The sequence below is a fragment of the Sorghum bicolor genome, chromosome 5 (assembly GCF_000003195.3).
Source record: "Sorghum bicolor cultivar BTx623 chromosome 5, Sorghum_bicolor_NCBIv3, whole genome shotgun sequence".
In the NCBI taxonomy this organism is placed as follows: Eukaryota; Viridiplantae; Streptophyta; class Magnoliopsida; order Poales; family Poaceae; genus Sorghum; species Sorghum bicolor.
In genome coordinates this window covers 62952726-62979220 of record NC_012874.2, presented here as the reverse complement: position 1 = coordinate 62979220, position 26495 = coordinate 62952726, and the positions used below count along the sequence as shown (strand labels likewise).

Here is a 26495-nt window from a genome sequence, read left to right as displayed (position 1 = left end):
CTGGATAGCGGACCTTGTCTCCGGTAGAGGCAATACTACTCGGGACGACCGGAGCTTGTTCTGTTGTTGTCGGGGCGACGACTAGCTGCATTTGAGGAGGCTGCTAGCCACTTAATTGGCTAGACATTGCGGTCGCCAATCGCTGCATCAACTCAGGAGGAGGATTGGAGAGGATTTTAGACATCACCTCTTCGACTTCTCTCTTAGCCTCCTCCTTAAAATAATTAGACATTTCTGCCTTGTAGCAATCCCGTTTCCTATACATTGCTTCCCACTCTGGTCCGAATCCTTCTTTCCATCCTTCTTTTGATGAGATGCCTCGTACACAACCAGGATGCTCTGGGTTACCCAGAGCAACAGTAAGGACATCTTTCTCCCTTTGGGGCTTAAATTCGCCCGCTTTCTGCTTAGCTGCCACAGCGAAAAAATTCTTCGCTGCCTCTTCGACCATTGGGTCAGAAAATGATAAGCCAGACTTGGCTTCCTTTGCCGGTACACGAGCATGAATCCACCTCGAGCCCCTGCGACCAAGTTGGTCAGGAAGCGCTGGCAGACCCTTAGCCCTCTGCGCTTCATCCTCTTGCTCCCATTGGGCAAGCTTGCGCTGGTAACCACCTGTCCCTAGGTGATGGTGGTACTTGTTCCTTTTTGCGAGCTCGGATTTAGATTCGCTCAAAGCTTTGAACTCCTCGGTACTCCTCTGCTCTAAAAACACCGCCCATTGACCAGCAGTGATTTTATACCTTTTTGTCGGGTCCAACCCTTTCTTTGCCCACTTAGAATTCAACTCGGACTTGTAATTCCTAAACATGATTCCCCACTGCTTCAATGTGTACTCCTTTACTAGGTCTTCTGAACCCTGAGGTAAAACAAACCTTGTAAGCAGCTTGTCCCACATTCTTGTGATTTCATTTTGGTCCACTTTTGCCCACTCCCTGACTGTGATGTCAAGATGGTCCCTAACTAAGAATCCAAGTGCGTTACGCCACTTAGGTAAGGCCTCTGGAGGAGCTAGGGGTTGTCCTGTCGGGCTCACATCAGTAATTCTAAATGTGACTTTTGGAAACTGATTCAATCCTCTGTCACCTCGTTTCCTTTTCCTATCATCAGTCTTCTCGGTGGTCTTCTCGGTGGTTGTCTCCGTCGTCGGTTCGGGTGCACCTTCATGTGTGAATTCTTCCTGGGATAGGATCTCTTTCAGCTCATGAAACTGAGATAACACCTCCTGTTCATGTTAAAAGTTAAACACATAAATCATTCTTGTACATATACTGAGGGAAATAAAAGTTAGAAAGATTTAATTATGGATGAGTAATTCATCACCTCATCTACTTCTGGAATGTAATCAGGGTCACGTTCTAATTCACGACGAGCGTTCCTCCCTATGCGAGGATCTGGAATGTCGCTAGGGGAGGTCTCGTACGAAGGACTTGATTCACGTTCTTTTGCATTCTCTGTGTGGTCCGACCCTTGCGCTTGCTCGGTGCTGTGTGATACTTGCACCTTCTCTGTGTGGTCCGAACCTTTTGCCGGTGCTTGGTCGATGCGGTCAGACCCTGACGCTTGGTTTGGGGTTGGAGAAGTCATCGTGATAATCTATTCAAATAATTAATTAGCATTATAAATAATGTATATACATAGACACTTAAACTAAAAGCAAATATAAAGTTTATTAATTGTTTATTATTTTTACACATAAATAAATATATGCAATTTACATATATATATATAATTGCATTATAAATAATTGGATTATAAAAAAGAAATAATAACTACTTAGCTTATGCTATAATGTATATACATAGACACTTAAACTAAAAGCAAATATGAATTGCATTGTAAATAATGTATATACAATTAATAATTTTAAGAAAAATAAAACATCATATACATTTATCTAGGACAATTAATAATTAATAATTACTTAGGACAATTAATAATTATTTATGGCAATTAATAATTATTTAGGACAATTAATAATTAATAATACATCATATATATTTATTTAGAACAATTAATAATTATTTAGGACAATTATACATCATATACATCAAATAAGAAAAATAAAAAATAATTATTTAGGATATGCATAATGTATGTAAGAAAATTAAAACATCATATACATTTATTTAGGACAATTAATAATTTTAAGACAAATAAAACATTATATACATTTATCTAGGACAATTAATAATTAATAATTATTTATGACAATTAGTAAGTATTTAGGACAATTAATAATTAATAATACATCATATATATTTATTTAGAACACTTAATAATTATTTATAACAATTATACATCATATACATCAAATAAGAAAAATAAAAAATAAAAAAAATAAAACAATGGCCGCTGGTGGGCCGGCCCAGCTGGGCTGACGGCCCACCGGCCCATGCGCCTCCCCCTCCCTCTCACCCTCACCCTCTGCACTGCCGCAAGGCCGCCGCCTCGGGTGACCACCCTGACGCCCTGGCCGCCTCGACTCCCCCCACCTCCCAACGCCGCCTCGACTCCCCCACGACGGCCGCACTGGCCGCGTCGCCGCCGGCGAGCCGCGGCCGCCGTGCGCGCTCTCTGCCTCCGCCGCCGAGCTACCGCATCGGCCGGCGCGCGAAGCCGTTCTCGCCGCAGCCGCACGCGCACCCACTCCCACGTCGCAGCCGGGAGCTTACCTCGAAGAGAAGATGCCGGCGAGAAGGAGAAGGAGAAGATCGCCGGCGATGGGAAATTTGGGCAGCCTGGCGGCGTGTTTGAATAGAGACTGGCGCCTTTGGCGACTTAGAAAATTTCAGGTCTGCGCGCGGAGTATATTTTCAAAAAACTTTGTAGGGGCGTGTGGTTTTCCCCCCCGCCTGTGGAGGTATTTCTACAGGCGGTGGTCAATGCCAACCGCATGTAGAAATCCATTTCTACAGGCGGTTGGCATTGACCACCGCCTGTAGAAATACCTCTACAGGCGGTGGTGAATACCACCCGCCTGTACAAAGTTTTTTGTAATTTTTATTATTATTTTTGTTTTCTATATTTTTTGTTACTATTTTTTTATTGCATATTGATATTATAATATAATAATATTTTAACATAATTATTTCTATATTCTATATTGGTAACATAATTATATTGTTTATATATTATTTGTATAATGATATTATAATATATTTATATTGTTTCACACCTATATATTATTTTTATATTATTTTAAATTTCAAATGCATATTGCATATTGTATGAAAGGTAGAGCTTGATGAGCTCTAACTCCTCTCTATCCAAAACTTTTTCATTTGAGGACTTGTAGTGCCTAGTTTGACCTAGTCAAAATTTGAAATTTCACATTTCCACAGCTACACACACGTTTTCGAAACCCGAGACGTCCCCAACTCGAAAAGTCATGAATACAAAGTTTGTTCCACTCATCAAGATATACATTTCATACATAGGACATTTTTGCATTTGACAAAGCGTTTCAAAAGTGTAGTTCTAAATCCACAAGTCTCACATATAGTTTCATAAAGTTTGTGTCACATTCAATACTTTGTGACTAGAGTTTACCAATCCTTTCCCATATGCCAAAATATCCTATGTATGGAATGTGTATCTTGAGGAGCTCTAACACCCATGTATTCAAAAGTTTTTCATTTGAGGTCATTTAGTGCCTAGTTTGACCTAGTTTGACCAAGTCAAATCTTGGATTTTTTCTGAAAAGTCACTTTGACCGGACCCTTGGAAGCCTCAGATACAAAAGTCATGAATACAAAGTTTGTCTAGCTCATCAAGATACACATTGTGTGTAAGGGTCAACTTTTCATCTGAGAGAGTTTGGACCACTCAAAATTTGAAATTTCACATTTCCACAGCTACACACACGTTTTCGAAACCCGAGACGTCCCCAACTCGAAAAGTCATGAATACAAAGTTTGTTCCACTCATCAAGATATACAATTCATAAATAGGACATTTTTGCATTTGACAAAGCGTTTACATGATGAATCACAGATACAATCTAGGCCGCTAATATTCTTCCTTGTCCATCAGGGCGCACCCATGGCAAAGAACTCTGTGGGATGCTTCGCTCAATATTTTTTATCTTCATAGGATGGTCCACAAAGAGGGACATATCACTGAACTGGTTAAAATCCTCCAGATCCGATACACCGTCAACTCCAACTGCTTGTTGTTTTCCTGGAAAAACTACATGCTTCGGTTTGTCGGTACTTTTCTTCTCATTCTTAGAAAGAATCTGCTCAGCATAGAAAACCTGTGCAGCACGATTAGCAAGGATCCATGGATCATCTTTATATCCCACCTTACTTAGATCAAGAACTCTGACCCCATAATTATCCACTGTGACATGTTTATCTTCAACCCATTGACATCGAAACACAGGGATCTGAAATGTACCATAGTCTAGTTCCCATATGTCCTCGATGAAGCCAAAGTATGTAATAATATCACCAGTTTTGTCATCTACGGCCTCGCATCGAACACCACTATTTTGTGTAATGCTCTTTTGGTCCTTAGACTTGGTATAAAATGTGAATCCACTTATGTCATAGGTTTGCCATGTTATGACTTGGCATGATGGTCCAGATGCCAAAGCCTTGATGGTTTGTTTCTCAATTGTTTCCCCATATGGAATGTCCTGCTCCCTTAGCCATGTGTACAACTGTTTCTTGTGTTCCTTCATTACCCAATCCTCTGTTTGCCTAGGATTATGTTCTCGAAGCTCATCCATGTGTTGTTCAATCAAATGCTCCATTATCGAGAGCTGATGTAAGATGCTGTGATGTGCCTCAAGTATTGTATTATAATCTGGTGGGATGAATGATTTCCGTCCAATCCTCCCACATCCATGTAGCCTACCCTCATGTCTTGACGGAGGCAAACCTATTGCAACCTGGTCTTTTAGGACATTATTGCAGAATGGTCCACCGGACTCAATCGCCTCTTCGGTACAATACCCCTCTATCATGGACGCCTCGGGACGAGCACGAGTTGATACATAGCCATTTAGTATTGACATAAAACGCTCGTAAGTCCACATTTCATGTGGGTACATGGGGCCCAGTGCCTGTATTTGTGGAACCAAGTGCACCACAAGGTGCACCAGGATATCAAAGAATGATGGGGGGAAACACATCTCAAACTGTGACACTGTTTCCACTGCGAATTCCTGAAGGGATTCTAACTCATCACGGTCAATTACCTTTTATGTGATCTTGTTGAAAAAGTAGCACAATCGTGTGACTGCCATCTTTAAGAATACTGGATTTATAGCCCTTATTGCAATAGGGAGGAAAGTAGTCACCATGACATGACAATCATGTGAGTTGTAGTTGGTGAGTGCTAGGTCTTTCATTGACACAAAGCTCCGTATGCTAGAGCAGAATCCAGATGGGACTTTCAATTTCTTCAACCACTCACACATCGCATGTTTCTCATCTATGTTGAGGTTGTAGCTTGCTGCTGGGAGATGGTACTTCCCATTTTCTTGAAGAACAGGATGAAGCTCTTTTTTTATGCCTAACTGCACCATGTCAAAGCGTGAATTGAGTCCTTCCTTTGTCTTGGTCTTGATGTCTAGCAATGTGCCAATTAGACTTTCGAACACATTCTTCTGGATGTGCATACCATCGATCGCGTGTCGTACATCCAAGTCTTTCCAGTATGGCAAATACTCGAAGAAAATGGACTTCTTCTTGAATGTTGCCCCTAGAGTTGATTTGACATCCTTTCTTAATTTTCCATCCTTTGTCTTCTTTCCAAACACAAATTTAATGTTGCTGACTATTTTGAAAACTCTATGGCCTTTGCTATTACCTAGTGGTGTATCTGAGTTCCTTTCATCATTATTGTCAAAGTACTTATCCATCTTTTTCAGGCGGTACTTGTGTCCTTTCGATAAGAAGCGTTTGTGCCTCATGTACACTATCTTCTTAGATGCATTAAGGGACACGTAATGGGTTCCATCTATGCACACCACGCAACCAACCTTTCCCTTGAATTGCCCTGATAAAATAAAGAGAGCAGGGTAATCGTTGATAGTAACAAAAATAATTGCTCTTAGCGTGAATGAATCTTTGCGATACTCGTCCAACATTTGAACACCTTTTTCCCATAACATTTTCATTTCCTCCATCAATGGCTCCAGGAAAACATCCATGTCAACTCCAGGTTGAACTGGTCCAGAGATAAGTAAGGTTAGCAAAAGGTATTTTCGCTTCTGCATCAACCATGGAGGGAGGTTGTAGATGGTGAGAATCACCAGCCATGTGCTATGCTTGCTGCTCCTCTCAGCAAATGGATTCATTCCATCTGTACACAGTGCGAACCTAACATTCCTTGGTTCGCTGGCAAAGTCTCGGTGGTTGTCATTGAAATCTTGCCACTGCTTTCCATCGGCTGGATGGCGAAGCTTGCCATCATTTTTGTGCTCATCAGAAGCATGCCAACTCATAAGTTTTGCATCCTCAGGGTTAGCAAACAAACTCCTCAGTCAATCTACCACTGGAAGGTACCACATCACTAAAGCAGAAATCTTTTTCTGTGCATAATAGTCAACCTCTTCTTTATCTTTGCTCATGGGTTTTGAACTCTGTTGGGTGTTCTTTTGGGCCTTCTTTCGCTTCTTCCCTGCTTTACACATGGAGGCAGCACAATCCTCTCGATAGTCTTTGTTTGTCTTGTACCGACTTGCACCACACTTTGGACAACTATCCAAGTCCTTGTAATCATCACCTCGGTACAGGATACAATGATTTCTACACGCATGGATCTTCTCGACACCCATAGTCAGCGGACTGATCAGCTTCTTTGCATAGTACGTGTTCTGCAGCCGTATCATTTGGTAAGACATGAGTTCTTGCACCATCATTTTCCCCAGCAGATCCACCAGCGGTAACATTTGGCACAACATGTTCACTCTGGGTGTGTCGTGGAAAAACTGATCAGCAGGCATGCCTAGACCATCGGTGTCGATGTGTGCTGGGTCCCCAACTGTATAAGGCGCTAAGCTACCCTCTCCATGCTTTGTCCAAATCAAGTAATCCTTCATAAATCCTCGACAGACTAGATGAGAAATGATTACTTCAGTATCTTCAAATAGAAGAATATTTCTGCAGTCGTAGCATGGACAATATATATGCTTCGTCTTTGTTCTCAAAGCATGGTTCTTAGCGGCATCAACAAACCTATGCACCTCAGGTATATATGATGGATCTAGTCTTGATAAGTTATACATCCATAAGGACCTCTCCATCATGACCTGTTGAAAAGTTAGTAAATTAATTGAAATATTGTCTACGAATATTTGTTATTAAAAATAAAAGAAGACCTAACAATTAAATCAAATTGAAAAAGGAATCATGGAAATGGTGAGAGGAGAGGCAACATCTTATACAAGAGGGCACAAAAATGCTTATAGCGTAATTAAATCAAATTTACATAAAAAATAACATCCTAAACAATATAATTTAAAAAACTAAAAAGAAAACTTACCTTTCTTAGCCACCTCCACCTCCTTCCAAGAAATGAAGATCAAAACCTCAAACCTTGTATTTTGACCTGTTGAAAAGTTAGTAAATTAATTGAAATATTGTCTACAAAAATCTGTCATCAAAAATAAAAGAACACCTAACAATTAAATCAAATTGAAAAAGTAAAACAAGTATCAAAAATAAAGACAAAACCATAAATATATATATCTTTATATCACTAAAATAAATTTGACAAGGTACAAAAACACTGTTGATTGAAACTAAATATATTATATCACTAAAAAATTTGAGAATGAAACATGGAAATGGTGAGAGGAGAGGCAACATCTGAAGCAACCTCATATATAAAAATGCTTATCGCGTAATTAAATCAAATTTACATAAAAAATAACATCCTAAACCATATAATTTAAAAAACTAAAAAGAAAACTTATCTTTCTCTCCCAAGCATGAAAACACCATTCATGAAAACTACTACATATATATTTCTTGGATTCACAAATTAGAGAAGTAAACATAAAAAACAAGATAGGAGAGACATCATATATCCATCATAAGCAACTTTATTTGAGCAAAATAGACCATACCTAGCTATTCTACTCTCTCTCTCATGGTGAAACCCTAGATCCAAAAAGTAGCTCAAATTGAGCAAGAGGGCACAAAATGAGGCATTAGAGGCATCAACTAACATTTCTTAGCCACCTCCTTCCAAGAAATGAAGATCAAAACCTCCCCTCTTGTATTTTGGAAAAACTGGACCTCCAAGATATGCTCCAATGGAATGTGGCTGCTACCTACAGTTCTGCCCGAGGAGGAAGAAGGGGTTCTGGGGTATTTATAGGAAGATAAATCACAGGTTCAGTTATGTGAACCGCCTGTGTAAATGATGCATTTACACAGGCGGATTTGTTACAATAACCGTCTGTACTGAGCCTTTTATACAGGCGGTTTTCAATTCTAGCCGTACAAATTTTCAACACAGGCGCATTATAACTAAAACCGCCTGTAGAAATATTTTACCCCCGCCGGCTTAGAACCTCTGTGTACTAGTGACTATTAAGTATTTGTGACATGTATGTGAAAACCACTAAATGACAACAGGATGCCAATCTAAGTTTATCAGGTGCCGTAGAGGTCTTCTCTCTTCAACCAGTATATATATGCTCCCACATTGCTCATCAACAATAGAACAAGCGCATCAACACAAACTTGCAGCCTTGCCCAAATAAGACCGCACACTGAGGTGAACATAGATCCATGTACTTACCAACACAAATATATAAGATGAGCTTGAACCCACCATCAAGCATGACACCAGCACCTAGCCATGCATATGCCGTCGCTCTGTTTACAGTACTTTGCACCTTGCTTTGCCTAGCTTTGTTTCTCTACCGAGTCAAAGCAACTTCGCTCAAGAAAACCGAGCTGCACCGACTGCCGCCAGGGCCGGCAGGGTTGCCTGTTCTTGGTAGCATGCACGGTCTGGTTTTGAAAAGGCCGGTGTTTCGATGGATTCATCGCCTTCTCAAGGATATGAACACCAATGTCCTCTGCCTCCGCTTTGGAGCCGTGCATGTTGTAGTTGTTGCCTGCCCAGTGGTAGCCCGTGATGTTCTCAGAAAGAACGACGCAGTTTTCGCGTCTCGCCCCCTGACATTCGCCTCCAGACTGTTCAGCTTCGGGTACAGGTGTTCAAGCCTGTCGCCGTACGGGGAGCAGTGGAAGAAGATGAGGCGGGTTCTCACCTCCGAGATCCTGTCCATGTCAATGGAGCAGCGACTAAAGCGCCAACGAGCGGAGGAGGCCGACCACCTCATCAGGTTTGTGTACAACCAATGCAACACATCAGCTAATGGAACTAACAGCGGCATCGTTGATGTACGCCATGTAGCCCAGCATTTTTGTGGTAACATGGTACGGAGCCTCATGTTCGGCACGAGACATTTCTTTGCTGCTGCTGTTGGTTCTGGCAACAATGGCAGCAGGAGCCCCGGTCCTGAGGAGGTGGCGCATGTAGACGCGCTCTTCACACTGCTCAACAACGTGTACAGTTTCTCCATATCAGATTACACCCCTACTGTTTGGACGTGGATAGTTACTGCCCTCGATCTTGACGGTCATAAGAAGGCTGCCAAGAGTGTAATGAGCACACTAAACAGGTTGCATGATCCTATTATACAAGAGAGGATCCATGAGTGGCATAGTCTTCGGAAACATGGTGACAACAGAGAGGCCAGAGATTTTCTTGATGTCCTAGTTTCTCTTGAGGACTCACAAGGGCGACCCCTTTTATCGTTTGATGAAATAAAAGCACAGACAGCGGTAAGACATTAGTATTATTTATTGTGTTGCAATCCCAATAGAATTATTTGTACACAGTAAAGTCTTGAATTCTTCTTGTGTAAGAGTATTGTTTGGAATTACATGTGGGGGGGTGTGCACACACATGCATGCGTGTCTCTATCTTTGTTTGTAAGAATAATTAGGTGTTCTATATTTTGATTCTTCCAATTTGATCAATTTTTAGGGTTGTTCCTTTTTTCTACGTACTCATATGTTGTTTGCAGTGATTTCTCCTTCTTAATATATGGTGTCATTTTCAGGAGATAATGTTTGCATCTGTTGACAATCCATCGAACGCGGTTGAGTGGGCACTCGCGGAGATGATGAACAAACCAGAGGTGATGCATAAAGCAGTACATGAACTAAACAATGTGGTTGGCAAAGATAGGCTCGTCCAAGAATCTGACATCCCTCAACTCAACTATCTGAAAGCGTGCCTAAGGGAGGCCTTCCGCTTGCACCCTTACCATGCTTTCAACCTACCTCATGTCGCCATGAAAGACACCATAGTTTCTGGCTACCTCATTCCAAAGGGCTGCCATGTTCTTCTGAGCCGGGTGGGGCTTGGCAGAAACTCTGATGCCTGGGATGCTCCTCTCCAGTTCCAGCCAGAGCGACATCTGATGATAGACAACAAGTCCGAGCATGCACATGTGGTCCTCACCGAGCCTGACCTTAGGTTCATCTCGTTCAGTGCTGGCCGGAGGGGATGTCCAGCGGTGTCACTTGCCAGTTCTGTTACAATGATGCTATTCGCACGGCTTTTGCAGGGGTTCATGTGGACCAAGCCTCCATATGTTCATGCAATTGAGCTGAAGGAATCCACTACAAGTCTCGCGCTAGCTGAGCCACTCTTCTTACAAGCCCTGCCTCGTTTGCCGATGCATCTCTATGGGACTGTTTAGTCACCATAAATAGCCTGGACTCCGATGCACCATCCTTATATTATAATTATGCGATCATGCAAGTATATCCCATGAAAGTGGTGGGGCGAAGTATGTCAGTGATTCAGTGTTGTCAGTGATCTTGCATTGTGTGGTTATATAGTTCATTTACTAGTTTTTCGTTTGTGTGTGTGGTGACTTGTTTATGGTCGAGATATTCTAGTATAGTGTTAATAATAATCTTGTGTGCACGATCACTAGTCTACATAGCATTACTGTAAACAAAAATACATGTAGAGGTAGATTCTGGTTCTGGGCGGTTGGATGGATGGAGACGGGAGAGAGGGCCGTCCAAAGGTGGGTTGTTAGAGCATCTCAAGAAACTTTGGCAAATGAGCTTTCGTTCTCTTTGAGTTTTTTTTTTTTGGCAAAAAACAAGAAGAAAACACCACTCCAAACTTGACAAAAGAACTTCTTAAAAATAAAAAGCTGCTAAATCTTCTCTCCAACTCATAACTTTCTACGCTCCATAGAAACTCTATATCCCCCAACTCTCACCCTCCCACCCCCACGCCATGTTCCACATTTTTTTTATTTTGGCATGTGCCATGATATTCACTACTCCTACTGCTGCCCAAGGTATGTGATTCTTGCCAATCCTTTCCTCGCTGGGCTGCCGCTTGGACTTTTGGAACTAATCAAACTCGTGGTATCTTCTAGAAGATAATTGTAGAGCACTATAATGCAAACAAGACATTTTATCAGATTGCATTGAGAGTTCTTTGATGTATAGATGGTTGACTATTTCAGCAGAAGTGAACAAGCTTGGACAAGGAGGGGCGGCAACATCTACCTTGGTTTTTTTTTCCTTTTTTCGTTCATATCTTTGGCTTTGCCGGGTGTTCGAAAAATAGCACACGATAAAAAGACCTCTTTATCGACCAAAAATTTACTATGTACTCTTTGCCAAGTATATTTAGGCTTTTGTCGGGTGCCACAGATGGTAGTGACAGACGTGGAAGCCGAGTGATGCATGCCATTACCGAGCTGTGCGTGTCATGTTGATCCGCGATTGGCGACCAGTGTGCTTGTTAATTGTGACCAGCTACTGCTGCAACTGGTGGGGGTTTAATTTTGAGTTTTTTTTTTTTTTGACAACAATTTTGAGTTGAGTTTGTTCTGCTACAAACAAGGCCGGTAGGAGTAGAGCGAAGGTCAGACAGGAAGGGACAGGAAGAGTTGTATTAAATTTAGAGACCATTAATTCATCATCTACTCTAGTGTCTCCCATCAGATATTTATAGGATATACCCGGAGAATTAATGGAGGGCATATTTTGACTGATGTCAAGAATTGAGATATACTATGGCGGGTTTGAATTGGCTCACATATTCAAGTGCTCTAGTCGCCTGCTCGGTCCTTCACAAGTAAATTATAGGAAACACATGGAGATGCTCTTAGGCCAACTAGGAAGCCATTGTTGGTCTAGCTATGTTCAATGTGATCAATGGAGTAGTTAGGGTTTGAATTGGCTCCCATTGTTGGTCTAGTTAGTTAGGCCTTCGGCCCTCGGCAACAAAACTCTTAGACATGACCACCTTTGGCTGCTATGAGTGACAAGTGAGTGAATGAGTACTTAGGGCATCCACAGTGGTTGGCTCATAGGCTAGCTCTAAGTATTTTTTTCATATTTTAATAAAAGAGAGAGAGAGAGAAAACTAGCTTTTGATTAGCAAGAGCTTGGCTCATATACACATTCCAAGAACATGTAAGTGTGTCATGTGGGCCTAATAATACTATGAGATGCTCCTAAAAGCTAACACTATTAGAGAGGTTGGCTGAGAGCTACTTACAGTTGCAAGTGTCCAAAGAGCATCCCAATGGTTTCCAAATAGCTAGCCTATGAAGAATTCTAATGGCTATCAAGAAGAGAGATCAAACACCTTTCCAGTTGGCGTGAGCAATCATTGATGACCTACTCGCCATGAGACAGCTGATATTTTGGTCATCATGCATGTTTGAGCAGATCCTGCAGCCGTGCATATGCATTCAAGGGTGATAATCCAGGAGGAATTGGAAGCTGCAGGTGACGGCGATGGCTACCAGCTACGGCTGTACCTGGTGGTTTAATTTGAGTTGGGTTTGCCCCCTTACAACTAAGACTCCTAGGGTAGAAAGTTGAGTATAGTAGATGCAACTGAGTTAATTCAATATCGGTAGCCGCGTCCCGTGTGTTTTGGCTGCACGCAGGGGCGGAATTGGGCCTGGGGCCACTGGGGCCATGGCCCTAGTCGTGGGCCAAATTTTTCTTTAGAGTATAGGTATGTTTTTGGTCTGGCCCTAGTCATTGGACCAAATCCTCTAAACCTCCGGCCCCAAAAAACAAGACGAGCACTCGGTGGCCGCTGGACGCTGGACACGGCAGCCAAAATTTTCCTCTATCTCGCTCTTGAACTGACGATGATCGAAATTCCGAACTCGAACTGTCGCGCAGGTAGTTCTCGTTCGACTTGACTTACCGTCGCAGGCGCGCAACATTGCCGTCGCCATTCGCCAAAGTCCCAGGTCGCGGGCACCGGGCGCCGTCGCTGCTCTCGCTCGTCACTTCGTCAGCACAGCAGGTTGCCATGTTGCACGGCGCCGCGGCAGTACGGCACCAGGGAAGCAGGGAGGTCATAGCCCCAGGGCGCATCGCCATCAGGCAATCAGGCAGGTAGCATCGGTAATTCCCAAATCAATTTTTTTAATTTGGCAATTGTTAATTTGGCTGCGTCACCATCAGGCATTTAGTCAGGCTGCGGGGTGCACGCAGCATCTCCATTAGGCATTCAGGCTCCATGAACCATGATTGCTAATTGATCGTCAAATTTCTAGTCTTTAGAGTTGCATAATGAAGAGGACAAGGACAATTATATCTTTTTTCTCCTGCTCCTGCACCAATTACACAACCAGTGTCACAAATTATGGTGTTGATGCTTCCACGGTTAATGGATTTCGTGGATGGAAGGATGGGCGTGAATTGATTGATGCCCATTGTAATGGTATAGATCACAATAAGTCTAGAAAGGGCTTATGAGGATTTCAAAAATCAAAGGCAAAGTGTGGCACATGTGATGAACCATGGTGGTAAGAAGGAGGAGGAGGAATATAAGGGGTGGATGCTACTGCCACTGTTGAGAGAGCCTTCTCAGTTATGAAATTTGTGAAAAATGAGTTGAGAAATAAGATGGGAGGTGAATGGTTGGATCACAGGATGGTTTGCTATATATATTGAGCGAGATGTCTTTGCAAACATCAAGGATGATGACATTTTATATCATTTTCAAGAATTAAAGTCTCGGTTCAAAAATTTACCTCCATTGTCTCAAACTAGAGAAAGTGGTATGTTGCTTTCATATATTACTATCTTTTTTGTCAACTGTTCAATTATATTTTATGGACTGTATTGCTAATGTTCTTACAAACCAAATTCATGTGTAGGTTCAGGTCCATATGAAGCTCTTGATGAAGATATGAGAGGAGAGTGCACCAAACCATAATTGGTTAGGTATTTTTTAAAACTACTTTCATGTTATATCAATTATATCATGGATTTAAATATGAAATTTAGATATCATTTAAACTTATGCATCTTTGAGCTTTATTTTGTTATTATCGATATTAGTCCCATATATATATATATATATATATATATATATATATATATATAGACGATATAGCTCGTCAATTGATAGTAGCCCTAGGCGTCAAAATTGACCAGCTCTGCCACTGGCTGCACGTAGTGATAGTACTCATGTTGCTCACTTGTGATTTAAGTCTGATTTCTAGGTGAACTTCATCATGCTTGTGCAAGGGGTCTCTAGGGTAGTTTAGGTGACATGTTAGGCTAGTGATAGCTAGGTTTTGAGGCCTAGTTATCAAGTGCATCCAGTGATTTGAGAATTGATTAAATCATAAGAACATGATAGATAATTCATGAGATTTGGCATGACTACTAGGCCACCAAGATTAGAGATGGAGTCTTGACTGACCTTGTTTCCAGTAAGAGATGGATTTGACCAGTTATGAGGTTTTCATAGATCAGGTTGGACGCTCCGTCAAATCTCTAACTTTGACCAGACGATTTAGAGAAGAGACTTTTGGCATTGAGGCCACTCCTCATGTCTAAGAGATTGATGAATACTCATAAAGGGATTAGGGAGTTTGATTAACATCTTTTCCAAGTATTTTCCTGACATTGGCATTTGATCATTGTTGGCTCCGGGTTGATTTCGTTTAACTTGACAGAGTCGATAATCAATTAGCGAATTTATAGTCTTTGTCCTTGTAGAGAGTGCTAGGAATCCTTTTAGGAGGATGATAAGGTGATCCTTAAGGGTTTGAGAGACTGTGCAAGGTCATCGAGAAGGTTCTACTAAAAGTGTTCATTGGAACTGTTGGACAAATGCCCACGAGTCAAGCCCAACCGGCCCATGCTTTTGGCCCATTAGCATATCTATATATTCTAATGACACGGCCAGTCGGTGATTAACCTAATGAGATACACCACGCATGCCGCCACCACTAGTTGGTCGCCTCCTCTCTGTGCTTGTGCACGGACGTACAAGAGAGGCCATGGAGGGTTCTTGCGCCGTGCTGGTTGATCTGCTGTAGTCTGCGGCATCGACGAGCGCTAGCACGCTATGTTGCTGTCGTTCTCCTCTCCGTACATGTGGACGTCTGTAGAGGTGTTGCTGCGTTGCGCACTTAGTCGTACCGTACGACTAATTCCTCGACGTCGACTACATCGACTACGTGAGTTCCGCCAAGTCTTCCGCTGCGCCGTCCGTCGGAAAGATATAATCTATGATCATATACATGCAAGTGATCTTGGTTATTTACATGGTTATTTAATTTGTGCTAGCGAGTAGCCATCCGTGTAACCCAAGAGTGGTATCGGAGAGAGAAATGGCTAAGAACCAAGGGTAGCACTACACTCGCCTTGTACTTGGCTAGGTGTCGTGTGGCAGAGGGACATAGTAATAGTGAGTGTTAATAGGTTGTGCAAGATATAATCTTCGTGAATCCTCGGGAGTTAGTACACCTTGCTAGATGCCAATGCTAACTATTGAGCAGAAATAGTTTCTGGATCATAGTCGTTGATTGCATGAACCTATGGGGTCACACACTTAAAGAGAAAGAACTCAAAGGACAAATGGATCAATTGGATTGAATCTAGGATATTGCAACACATAAGCATGTTGGTTGGTTGACTCTTGTGCAAGTGGGAGATTGTTGGACAAATGCCCACGAGTCAAGCCCAATCGGCCCATGCTTTTGGCCCATTAGCATATCTATATATTCTAATGACGCGGCCAGCCGGTGATTAACCTAATGAGATACACCACGCACGCCGCCACCACTAGTTGGCCGCCTCCTCTCTGTGCTTGTGCACGGACGTACAGGAGAGGTCGTGGAGGGTTCTTGTACCGTGTTGGTTGATCTGTTGCAGTCTGTGGCATCGGCGAGCGCAGCATGCTGTGTTGCTGTCGTTCTCCTCTCCGTACATGTGGACGACTGTAGAGGTGCTGCTACGTTGCGCACTTAGTCGTACCGTACGATTACTTCCTCAACGTCGACTACATCGACTACGCGAGTTCCACCAAGTCTTCCGCCGCGTCGTCTGTCGGGAAGGTATAATCTATGATCATATACATGCAAGTGATCTTGGTTATTTATATGGTTATTTAATTTGTGCTAGCGAGTAGCCATCCGTGTAGCCCAAGAGTGGTATCGGAGCGAGAAATGGCTAAGAACCAAGGGTAGCACTACACTCGCCTTGTACTTGGCTAGGTGTCGTGTGGCAGAGAGACATAGTAATAGTGAGTGTTAATAGGTTGTGCAAGATATGATCTTCGTGAATTTTCGGGAGTTAGTACACCTTGCTAGATGCCAATGCTAACTATTGAGCAGAAATGGTTTCTGGATCATAGCTGTTGATTGCATGAACCTATGGGGTTACACACTTAAAGAGAAAGAACTCAAAGGACAAATGGATCAATTGGATTGAATCTAGGATATTGCAACACATAAGCATGTTGGTTGGTTGACTCTTGTGCAAGTGGGAGATTGTTGGACAAATACCCACGAGTCAAGCCCAACCGGCCCATGCTTTTGGCCCATTAGCATATCTATATATTCTAATGACGCGGCCAGCCGGTGATTAACTTAATGAGATACACCACACACACGCCGCCACCACTAGTTGGTCGCCTCCTCTCTATGCTTGTGCACGGACATACAGGAGAGGCCGTGGAGGGTTCTTGTGCCGTGCTGGTTGATCTGTTGCAGTCCGCGGCATCGGGAGTGCTGGCATGCTGTGTTGCCGTCATTCTCCTCTCCGTACTTGTGGACGTCTGTAGAGGTGTTGCTGCGTTGTGCACTTAGTCGTACCGTATGACTACTTCCTCGACATCAACTACGCGAGTTCCACCAAGTCTTCCGCCGCGCCATCCGTCGGGAAGGTATAATCTATGATCATATATATACATGTGATCTTGGTTATTTACACGGTTATTTAAATTGTGCTAGTGAGTAGCCATCTGTGTAACCCAACAGGAACGACTTTGGATCGTGAATCGTGACGATGAGAATTTCGGTGATTTATCTTTTGTTAGAGCGTCTAGAGGGAATTGATGTGGAGCCTCCGCTGGGGCATATAATTAGTAATAGTAAGATTAAATTTGTTGATGAAAGATCAAATTTGTACGCTGGACTAGCTCGGTACCAAGTTAAGGAGGCAGTCTGCCAGAAAATGTTGCTTACCAGAGGTCAAGATACCTCAACTTTGTATTGTAAGGTAAGGTTGGAGAACAAAGGTGGTAGTGTGGTAGTGTGCCGGAGAAATGAATATAGAGGTCAAGAGTCGGATTCAAATCCGATCGTTGGCTCAAACAGCAACGGACGCCGCCGCCGCCGCCGCCGCCCACGCCCCGCCGCTGCTCTGTCCCGCCGGCCTCGACGAGTAGCTCCCGCTGACGATCTAGATCCAACTCCAACTGCCGCGCCGTCGTCTCGCCTTCTGCGGCGGCGGCTCCCGTCCCAACGGAGGAGCGCACGCGAGGCACCGTGCTATGCTAGATCCAGCTTCAGCGACCCGCCGTCGTTGTTGGCCCGGTGGTGCTCCAGCCTGTGCAACTCCGCGGCGCCCGGCGCGTAACAGAGCGCGGCCAGGAAGGGGCCAACCGCTCGATGAGGTCGACGTCGGCGACGAGCGCCTCGTAGTGCTCCTAGGCCTCCCGCGGCGTGCGCCCGGGGAGCTGCGCCACGACGAGCGCCCAGCGGTCGGGCGCGTGCTTGGGCCACATCACCAGCGCGCGATCTCTGTCTAAGCACTTCAAGAACTGTGAAGCACATCGGCGATGGGGCACATGCACCGGTGACCATCAGCTGAAAAAGGGACTCGGCAAAATCGCCACCATTTCTGGCGCGCTGAAGTTGTCGCTTTAATGGCGCTGGACCTCCAGGGCCTGAACTTTCACCCAGGGGTGGGCGTTCAGGATGTAATCCAAAGTAAGTTTGGCTGTTCGGTTTCTCCGGCGGTGCCTGGTCGTGCTTTCTTCCTTGTTGCCTCTTTTGGGCGTTGCAAACTTAAGCTCTCCCCTGTCTCGGTGGGTTTCCTTCTTCAGGCCACCATTGGTGGTGTTGCTGAAGACTTTGAGGTTCTCCCTTTGTCTGATAGAGTGTTTCGTTTCTCAGTTTCTCTCAGTGGTGTGGGTTTTCATGTTGTTAAGCTTCATTCCTTTGAGTGCTCCCTTTACAAGATTTACTTTCATCTTTGGAGTAATGGTGGACCTCATTGGTTCAAAGAATGGAAATCCTTCTGCTCTGAAGAAGAAGCCTCTTGGTCAGTTCAAAAGAAAGCAGCCAAAGCCAGTCCTAGTGTTCTCAGATCGAACCTTTCTTACGCTGATGTAGTTAGAAGTTCAGTGCTCACTGGTGCAAATAGAGTTCCTTTAGACAATCATCAAAAAAAGAAAAGAAGTGTTTTCAGTCGCATTTCTTTCCCTGATAAAAATGTTCATGTGCATTCTTCCTCTAAAGGGAAGCAACCGGTTGGTCAGTTCTTCCAAAAGGGACCCAGTGTTGAACTTGGTCGAAGTTTGAATTTTGGCTCTTTAGCCAGTCAACCCTGGCTAAGAGAAAATCTTTCAAAAAGCCAGCATCCCGGTTTTTGCTCTCGATGCCTGTCAGAAGATCACCGCAGAGAGGCATGCAGATTTAGCATTAAGTGTTGGGCCTGCAGGCGTGGGGGACACATTGCAAGCACCTGTCTAGGGAATAGTAATTCGAGGAGTAAAGAGGGGGGTTTTACAGCAGCTAACAGAGTGGCAGCAAGCTTTGATCTTCCCAAAGCCAACGCTAATGCTACCACCAGTGTTCAAATCATTCACTGCTTGGGCCAGATCTCAACTATACTCCTCGCAGACTGTGCCACCAAGGGAGCTTATGGTGGTTTGCTGGCCAGATAGACTGCGCCCATTGACAGGTGGACCAGAGGCTTCAAAGACCCTCTCGCCAGACACAACGTTGATGCTGGGGAGGTCAACAGCCTATAGAAAACCTCAGTTCCACAACTTCTCTCTACCCTCTACACCTTCGACACAAACTTCAGGAGAGGGTGAAGCGCCATCACAAGCTTCAGGTGAGGGTGAAGCGCCAACCATGGCTTACCAGAGGGCCAATCCGGGTCCATTCAAGCCAAGAGGAATGCATGTAGAAGATGTGCCCAATAGGCCGAGGATGGTTAGAGTGGTTGCTGGGAGAAGGCCAATGCGCAAGAATGAAGATTTGGTGATCGTGACAATCAATCCATTGCATGGTAATCCTCTTCACTTTCCTACAGTGGAGGAGATTCTTAGGGAAATTCTGGAGGAGCATAGGGGAGTAAACATTAGAGAGGTGCAGCCTTGTCATCTAGGACAGGCCTTTGTAAGATTTAAGAATGAATATGACAGAGATAGGTTTGTGTCAGAAAGCCCCCACCCCTATGGGGATGTCCACATTTCCTTCACCAAGCATAATCAAGGAAGAAATTGGAGGAGAGTTAACTTCAACCAGGAATGTTGGCTCATGCTCATGGGGTTCCCGAATGGTTACTGGAAGCAAGAGTACGTGGATACAGTTATGGGGCCCCTTGGAAAGGCTATTAGCTGGGACGACAATCCTAACCATTTAACTAGGATGTTGGTCAGAGCAAGGGTAGTTGATCTTGCTTCGATTCCACACTTTATTGTCTTCTCTGACACAGTGGGTTATGATGGTGATTCTTGGACTATTCAGGTGGAAATATTACAACATGAAAACATAAGCAATGGACCACCAGATGAGGACCCAATCCCTTCCCCAAAACCAGACCAAGGTCCACCGCTCTTTAACTTTTTTGGCCTGGGTCAACAGGTACTGGCACCCATTGCAGTACATGCTGATCAGAATCAGTTTGCTCACATGCAAGGTCAAGAGTTAGCACGTGGACAGAACTTTCAGGAACAGCAGCAAGAAAACTGGCCTGGCTGGCCTGAGGAGCTACCTGCTGCTGGATAGCAGGGAGATCAACAGATTAACCTAAATGAAGCTCCAGTCATTGTTGAGCAGGACTTGAATGAGGTTCTAGGGGTGGATGATTTGCAGGAGATGATAATTCATCCTAGTAATGAACAAGTGCAGGAAGAGATTCAGATGGTGGCACATTTTGAGCTAGAACAACAGCATGAGGAAACCCAGGGGAATGTTGAAGACAACCTGGATTTTAATGTTGCCATCCCCCAAATTAACCCTTGGGAAAACTTCCTTCACCATGAGATTCCAGAGGATGAGCTGATGATGGATGTAGAGGAGAATGATTTAGAAGATCATCAGAATTTGGCAATACAGGACCAAAACTTAGCAACTCAACATGATCTGAATTATATCCAACCTGAGCAAGAAAATTTAGGTCAGCAGCAAAACCTGGAGCAGCATCTGGTAGCACAACATGTGAATCAAATTCAACATGAGGCAGAGGTGGATATAGAGCCGGTTTTCCAGAATAACATTCAGTTGGGAATGGTTAAGACCTTCTTCAACAAACCTCCTGCTCCATATCCAAGCCATTTAAATCCTCCTTGGTTCGCGCCAAAACCAGCTAAAAAGAGTGGGTCTGCTGACAAATTCCTCATTGAAATACCTGCGAAATGGTTGGGCTTATTTCAAGCTCTTCTTCGGGCTCCGGCCCAATATTCCTAGGCCAAGCAGTTAATCCTTTCAGGCCTTCCCGACCTACTAAGAGATGAGGGTGATTGGACTGCTTTCATTTCTATGAACAAGAAGCCCAATACCTCAGACAGTTGTGCTTACCTTGCTGAAGAGCCTGTTGGAGTCAAGGCAATTGAGGAAGCCATTCAGGACTAGGAAGTGGATGAGGTCTTTCTAGGAAAAAAAGAATTAGAAAATCTAGGCCTGCTACTCCAGTAGTGGATTCAGTGGTCAGACGAAGTGATAGGGTCAAGGCAAGCTACAATGGATACAAAGGAAATGTTTGCAAGGCAAGAAACTGTGTGGGCTGTTCTTCTGAACCCCCAACTCTATCATCCTCATCTCTGAAAAAGATCGGTACTTCCTTTTGTCAGATTCAACCAGATCTGGTTGATGATCATATCCTTTTTAAGAAGAAGAAAACAAACCCAATAGGGAAAAACAGAAAAAGGGAAAGGATGAGAAGAGCAAGCAGGGGGGAGATGAAGCAGATAAAAGGAAGAATGATGAAGATGATGAAGCAAGCAAAAGGAAGAATGATGAAGACGACAGCAAGAACTGCTGAAACGTTAGCCACTACAGTTCTTATTTATGGCCAACAACAGAACTTGGAAGATTCTAAACTGGAATGTGTGTGGAGTGAACTCGGGAAAGAAGTGGGACTCTGTCAGAGACAAAATCACCGAGAGCAAATGTGAGATTATTTGTTTAGAGGAAACTAAAAGATAGGTGTTTGACATGGCTTTCATCAGAAATTTCTGCCCCCAGCCTTTGATTCCTTTGAATACCTACCTTCTATAGGTGCTTCAGGGGGCATCCTAGTTGTGTGGAAGAGCAGTGCCTTCGTAGGCAATTTGACTTTTAGTAATGAGTATGCTATCTCTATTCAGTTCACTTCCAAGTTCAGCAATGACAGCAGGTTACTTACAACAGTTTATGCACCATGGACAACTATTGGTAAAAGAGACTTCCTAAATTGGTTTAGAGAAATCCAAATGCCAGAGGAAATTGATTGGCTTATTGTGGGGGATTTTAATTTGATGAGAAGACCTGAGGACAAAAATAGAGAGGGGGATGATGTAAATGAAATGTTTCTTTTTAATGAAGCTATAAACAGACTTAGCCTCATTGAATTTTACATGGAAGACACTTCACGTGGACTAATAAGCAATTTCCCCCTCTACTAGAAAGGCTAGATTGGTTCTTCTCCTCTGACTCATGGACTAGTAGATACCCAAACACTCTAGTCAAAACTCTAGTGATGGAGACCTCGGACCACTGGCCATGTGTGGTAGAGATTGGCACCAAAATCCCTCAAGGCAGAATTTTTCGCTTCGAAAACTATTGGCTTAATCATGATGACTTTGCTTCAGTGGTAGTTCAAGAATGGGTATCACCGGAGGGTATTTCTGATGCAGCCAGGCTTCTCACTGCAAAATTCAAAAATCTCAGAAAAGGATTGAGAACTTGGAAACAACAATTGCCAAATCTAGCTAGAACCATAAATAACATCAAGTCAGTCCTACACTTCCTAGAAACAATTGAGATACTTAGAGATCTTTCTTTACCTGAATGGAACTTCAGGAATTTGGTGACTGAGAAGTTGATCTTCCTTTTGAAGCAACAGAAAATTTATTGGAAACAGAGGGGGAAGATAAAGTGGGTGAGGGAAGGAGATGCTGGGACAAAATTCTTTCATGCTCATGCCACAATCAAACATAGAAGAAACACCATTGCAGTTCTCAAAGATACCCAAGGAAACTCTTGCCAGCAACATGAAGAAAAGGCTGCTCTGCTTTGGGATTCTTTCAAGCAAAGACTAGGGACATCTGAGTTCAGTAGCATGGTATTTGATCTAAATGGACTAGTACAGAGACAGGAAGAACTACAGCAGTTGGAAATTCCTTTTTCAAAAAAGGAGATAGATGATGTGGTAGATGGATTGCCAAATGATAAATCTCTAGGGCCAGATGGTTTCACTAATGAATTTATTAAAGGTTGTTGGTCACTTATAGCTTCAGATTTCTATAATCTCTGCCAGGCATTTTTTGATGAAAATTTATGTCTCAGAAGCATCAACAGCTCATATATCACCCTAATTCCAAAGAAGGATGGCCCCCAAGAGGTCTCTGACTACAGGCCAATCTCACTTCTAAATACCTCACTAAAGATTTTAACCAAGTTACTAGCCAACAGATTACAAAGCAAAATTAAGAGTCTCATTCACAAGAACCAGTATGGGTTCATTAAATCCAGGACCATTCAAGACTGCCTGGCTTGGGCTCTGGAATACATACACATCTGTCACAAGTCAAAGAAAGAGATCATAATCTTGAAACTAGACTTTGAGAAGGCGTTTGACAAGATTGAGCATAAGGCTATTCTGGAGATTGTGAGAGCAAAAGGATTTGGGCAAAAATGGACTAATTGGATACAAGCAATTTTAAACTCAGGCAACTCATCGGTGCTCCTCAATGGAGTACCTGGCAAAACCATTCATTGCAGGAGGGGAGTAAGGCAAGGGGACCCCCTATCCCCACTTTTGTTCGTCTTAGCTGCTGATCTCCTCCAGGCAGTCTTGAACAAAGCTAGAGAACAAGGATTATTTAATCTACCAATTCCTCTGAGGCATACTACAGACTTTCCTGTGATCCAATACGCAGATGATACTTTAATCATAATGGAAGCTTGCTCCAGGCAATTATGGGCACTAAAAGCTCTTCTTCATAGCTTTGGAGAATCAACTGGATTAAAAGTGAATTATTCAAAATCTTTTATAGTACCAATCAATACAAGTGAGCAAAAAATGCAACACTTAGCCAGAACCTTCAGTTGTGAGGTTGGTAGCCTACCATTCACTTACTTAGGACTGCCATTAAGCCTAACTAAGCCAAGGGTGGTAGACTTCACCCCTCTAGTCAGTAGATGTGAAAGGAGGTTGGCTGCTACTTCAGCATTCTTAAACCAGGCAGGGAGGCTGGAGGTAACAAATTCAATTTTTTCTGCCCTTCCAACATTCTGCATGAGCACCTTCCTTCTGCAACAAACTGTAATCCAACAGATTGATAAATTCAGGAAGATCTGCCTCTGGAGAGGGGCTGATGTCAATGCCAAGCAGAAACCAAAAGTAGCATGGCCTGTGGTCTGTAGATCAAAAGATGAAGGAGGTCTCGGTGTACTAAACTTGCAAACTCAAAATGAGGCTCTGGTGTTAAAATATTTGAGTAAATTTTTTAACAAGGAAGATACCCCATGGGTCTCATTGATCTGGGAGGTTCATTATGACTTTGGGAAATTACCTAGAAATACTAAAAAAGGCTCCTTTTGGTGGAAGGATGTCTTAAAGCTTCTGGACAAATTTAAAGGAATGGCTAGGGTGGAGATAAACAATGGGAAATCATGTCTTCTTTGGGAGGACCTTTGGGGCAATGAGCCAGTCATGCACAGCTGCCCAGAACTATACTCTTTTGTGAAGAAGAAAAATATCTCGTTTGCTGAAAGTGCAAGTACAGTCCCCTTTTCTTTCACCTGCCTTTGTCTCAACAAGCCCATACCCAAATGATCCAACTCCAAACTCAGATAGTAGAGATGCAAATGAATGAGCTAAATGACAGATGGGTGTTCATCTGGAATTCAAACATCTTTTCGGTTAAAAGAGCCTACAAGCAAATGAGTGGTCACAGGAATCTACATCCAGTTTATAAATGGTTATGGAATAGTTCATGTCAGAAAAGACACAAAGTCTTTTTTTGGCTTCTCATCAAGGACAGACTAAGCTGCAGGGAACTCCTTAGAAGAAAACACATGTTTTTACAAGATTACAGTTGTGTCTTGTGCTCCAGTACTGAAGATGAATCTGAAGACCATTTGTTTCTGGGTTGCCCCTTCGCACTGCAGTGCTGGCTGGATCAATCTGCAGATAAACACCAACCTAGACCCTTTTCAGATTTTGCAGAGCCTAAAGGACCAGCTTGATGTTCCCTTCTTCATGGAAATTATCATTCTAATGTGCTGGACTATTTGGAAAGTGAGAAATGATGCAATTTTTCGACAACTGCAGCCAAGTATGCTGAGAATGAAATCTGATTTCAGAACTGAGTTTCAGCTTCTTTTGCTGAGAGCTAAAAAGAGTTATTCACCAAGGATTGATTAATGGATAGTAAATCTAGGATAGCCTGGTTCCTTTCAGTTACCTTTTCCTTGTTTTTCATTTCTTTTTTTGTTTCTTAGTTTTCCTCTGGCTTTACTCCTTCCTTTGTAAGTTTTAACTCCTTTGAATAAATTTTCAGTAGGGGCTCACACCCCTCCTGTTTCCTCAAAAATAGAGGTCAAGAGTCAAGACGATGTCTCAGATTCTTCGTAGAGAGCAAGAAGCCAAGAACTCTGGGACAGTCTAGTTAGGCTAGGCCCCATGAGGAAATCGACACTAAGATCAGGGTAATATAAATACTAGAGAGACAGCAAGGACTTATCCTGCCGTTCAAATTAAAGCTGGTGAAGAATCATAAATCATGGGGTAGTGGAGATCAACCTTGCTTGATGACATGACCACCTTGGGTGCATGCTACAAGCAGTCATGACACATGTCCGGGGCGGACCCATGGGCCACTATGCCAGGTGGGATATGCATATATACCCTATGGACAACTCTTATTTAATTAATACGGAACTATCGATGTTAGATAAAACAATTTTCAAGCACATCTACTATTATACCTGAGCATCTCGAAGGGTTTTGCATTTGAGTAATTTGCCAAAAAGCTCCAAATTAAAAGAGGTATCCAACGGTTTTGCATTTGGAGTTTGCAATTTGGGCAACTTGGCAAATGAGGGAGCAAACTTGGCAAAAATGCCAAACTGTAGACGACTTTGCAAACCCGATCGCGCGAGCAAAGTCACGCGCGAAGAAAGCGCGCGCGCATAGAGACCTTCTATTTTTATCCTTTGCCAAGTCCATATGCCAATTCTCTTAGAGATGACCTACTTTTATGCTTTGCATTTTGTTTTGGGAGTTTGCAAATAGCAACAAATGCCAAGTCAATTTGCCAAAACCTTTGGAGATGCTCAACAGTAAGCCTGCTGTTTTTTAATCAAGATGCGGGCGGGCGGTGATTTCTTGGTGACAACGAGCTCGGCGTGTGTTTGCGACGGGGATGCGAGAAAAGAAAGAAAAGAATGTACTGGTTTAGAGCCAAATGTGTGTAATTTGTAGCATGAATAATTTTCCTCAACTCCACCAAACTTAAATTTGATCCACCAATAATTTGGTGGATTAGAGTGGGTGGAGTTAGAGCCTTTTTGGTAAAAAATTTAGATCTTGATCTGAATGTTGTGGATCAGGAGCAGGTGGAGGAGCTGTCCCAAGCAGACCTTATATATCTAATCCGAATCCAATATAATCCGAACGCAAATGCGAGCATTTTCACAAAATGAAACAATTAAATATTTTTTAACAAATCGGTGGAGACATTGTCTGTTTCTATTGCTGTAGCAGAAAATG

At 43.1% G+C, this 26495-nt stretch overlaps 1 protein-coding gene across 1 annotated transcript; it reads left to right on the top strand.

The window, feature by feature from the left end:
• Window positions 8695-11034, top strand: LOC8071936 (tyrosine N-monooxygenase-like). Its single transcript, XM_002450935.2, has 2 exons — window positions 8695-9818; window positions 10100-11034. Exons 1-2 carry the CDS (start codon window positions 8754-8756, stop codon window positions 10742-10744), a joined length of 1710 nt encoding a protein of 569 aa, XP_002450980.2. The 5' UTR covers window positions 8695-8753; the 3' UTR covers window positions 10745-11034.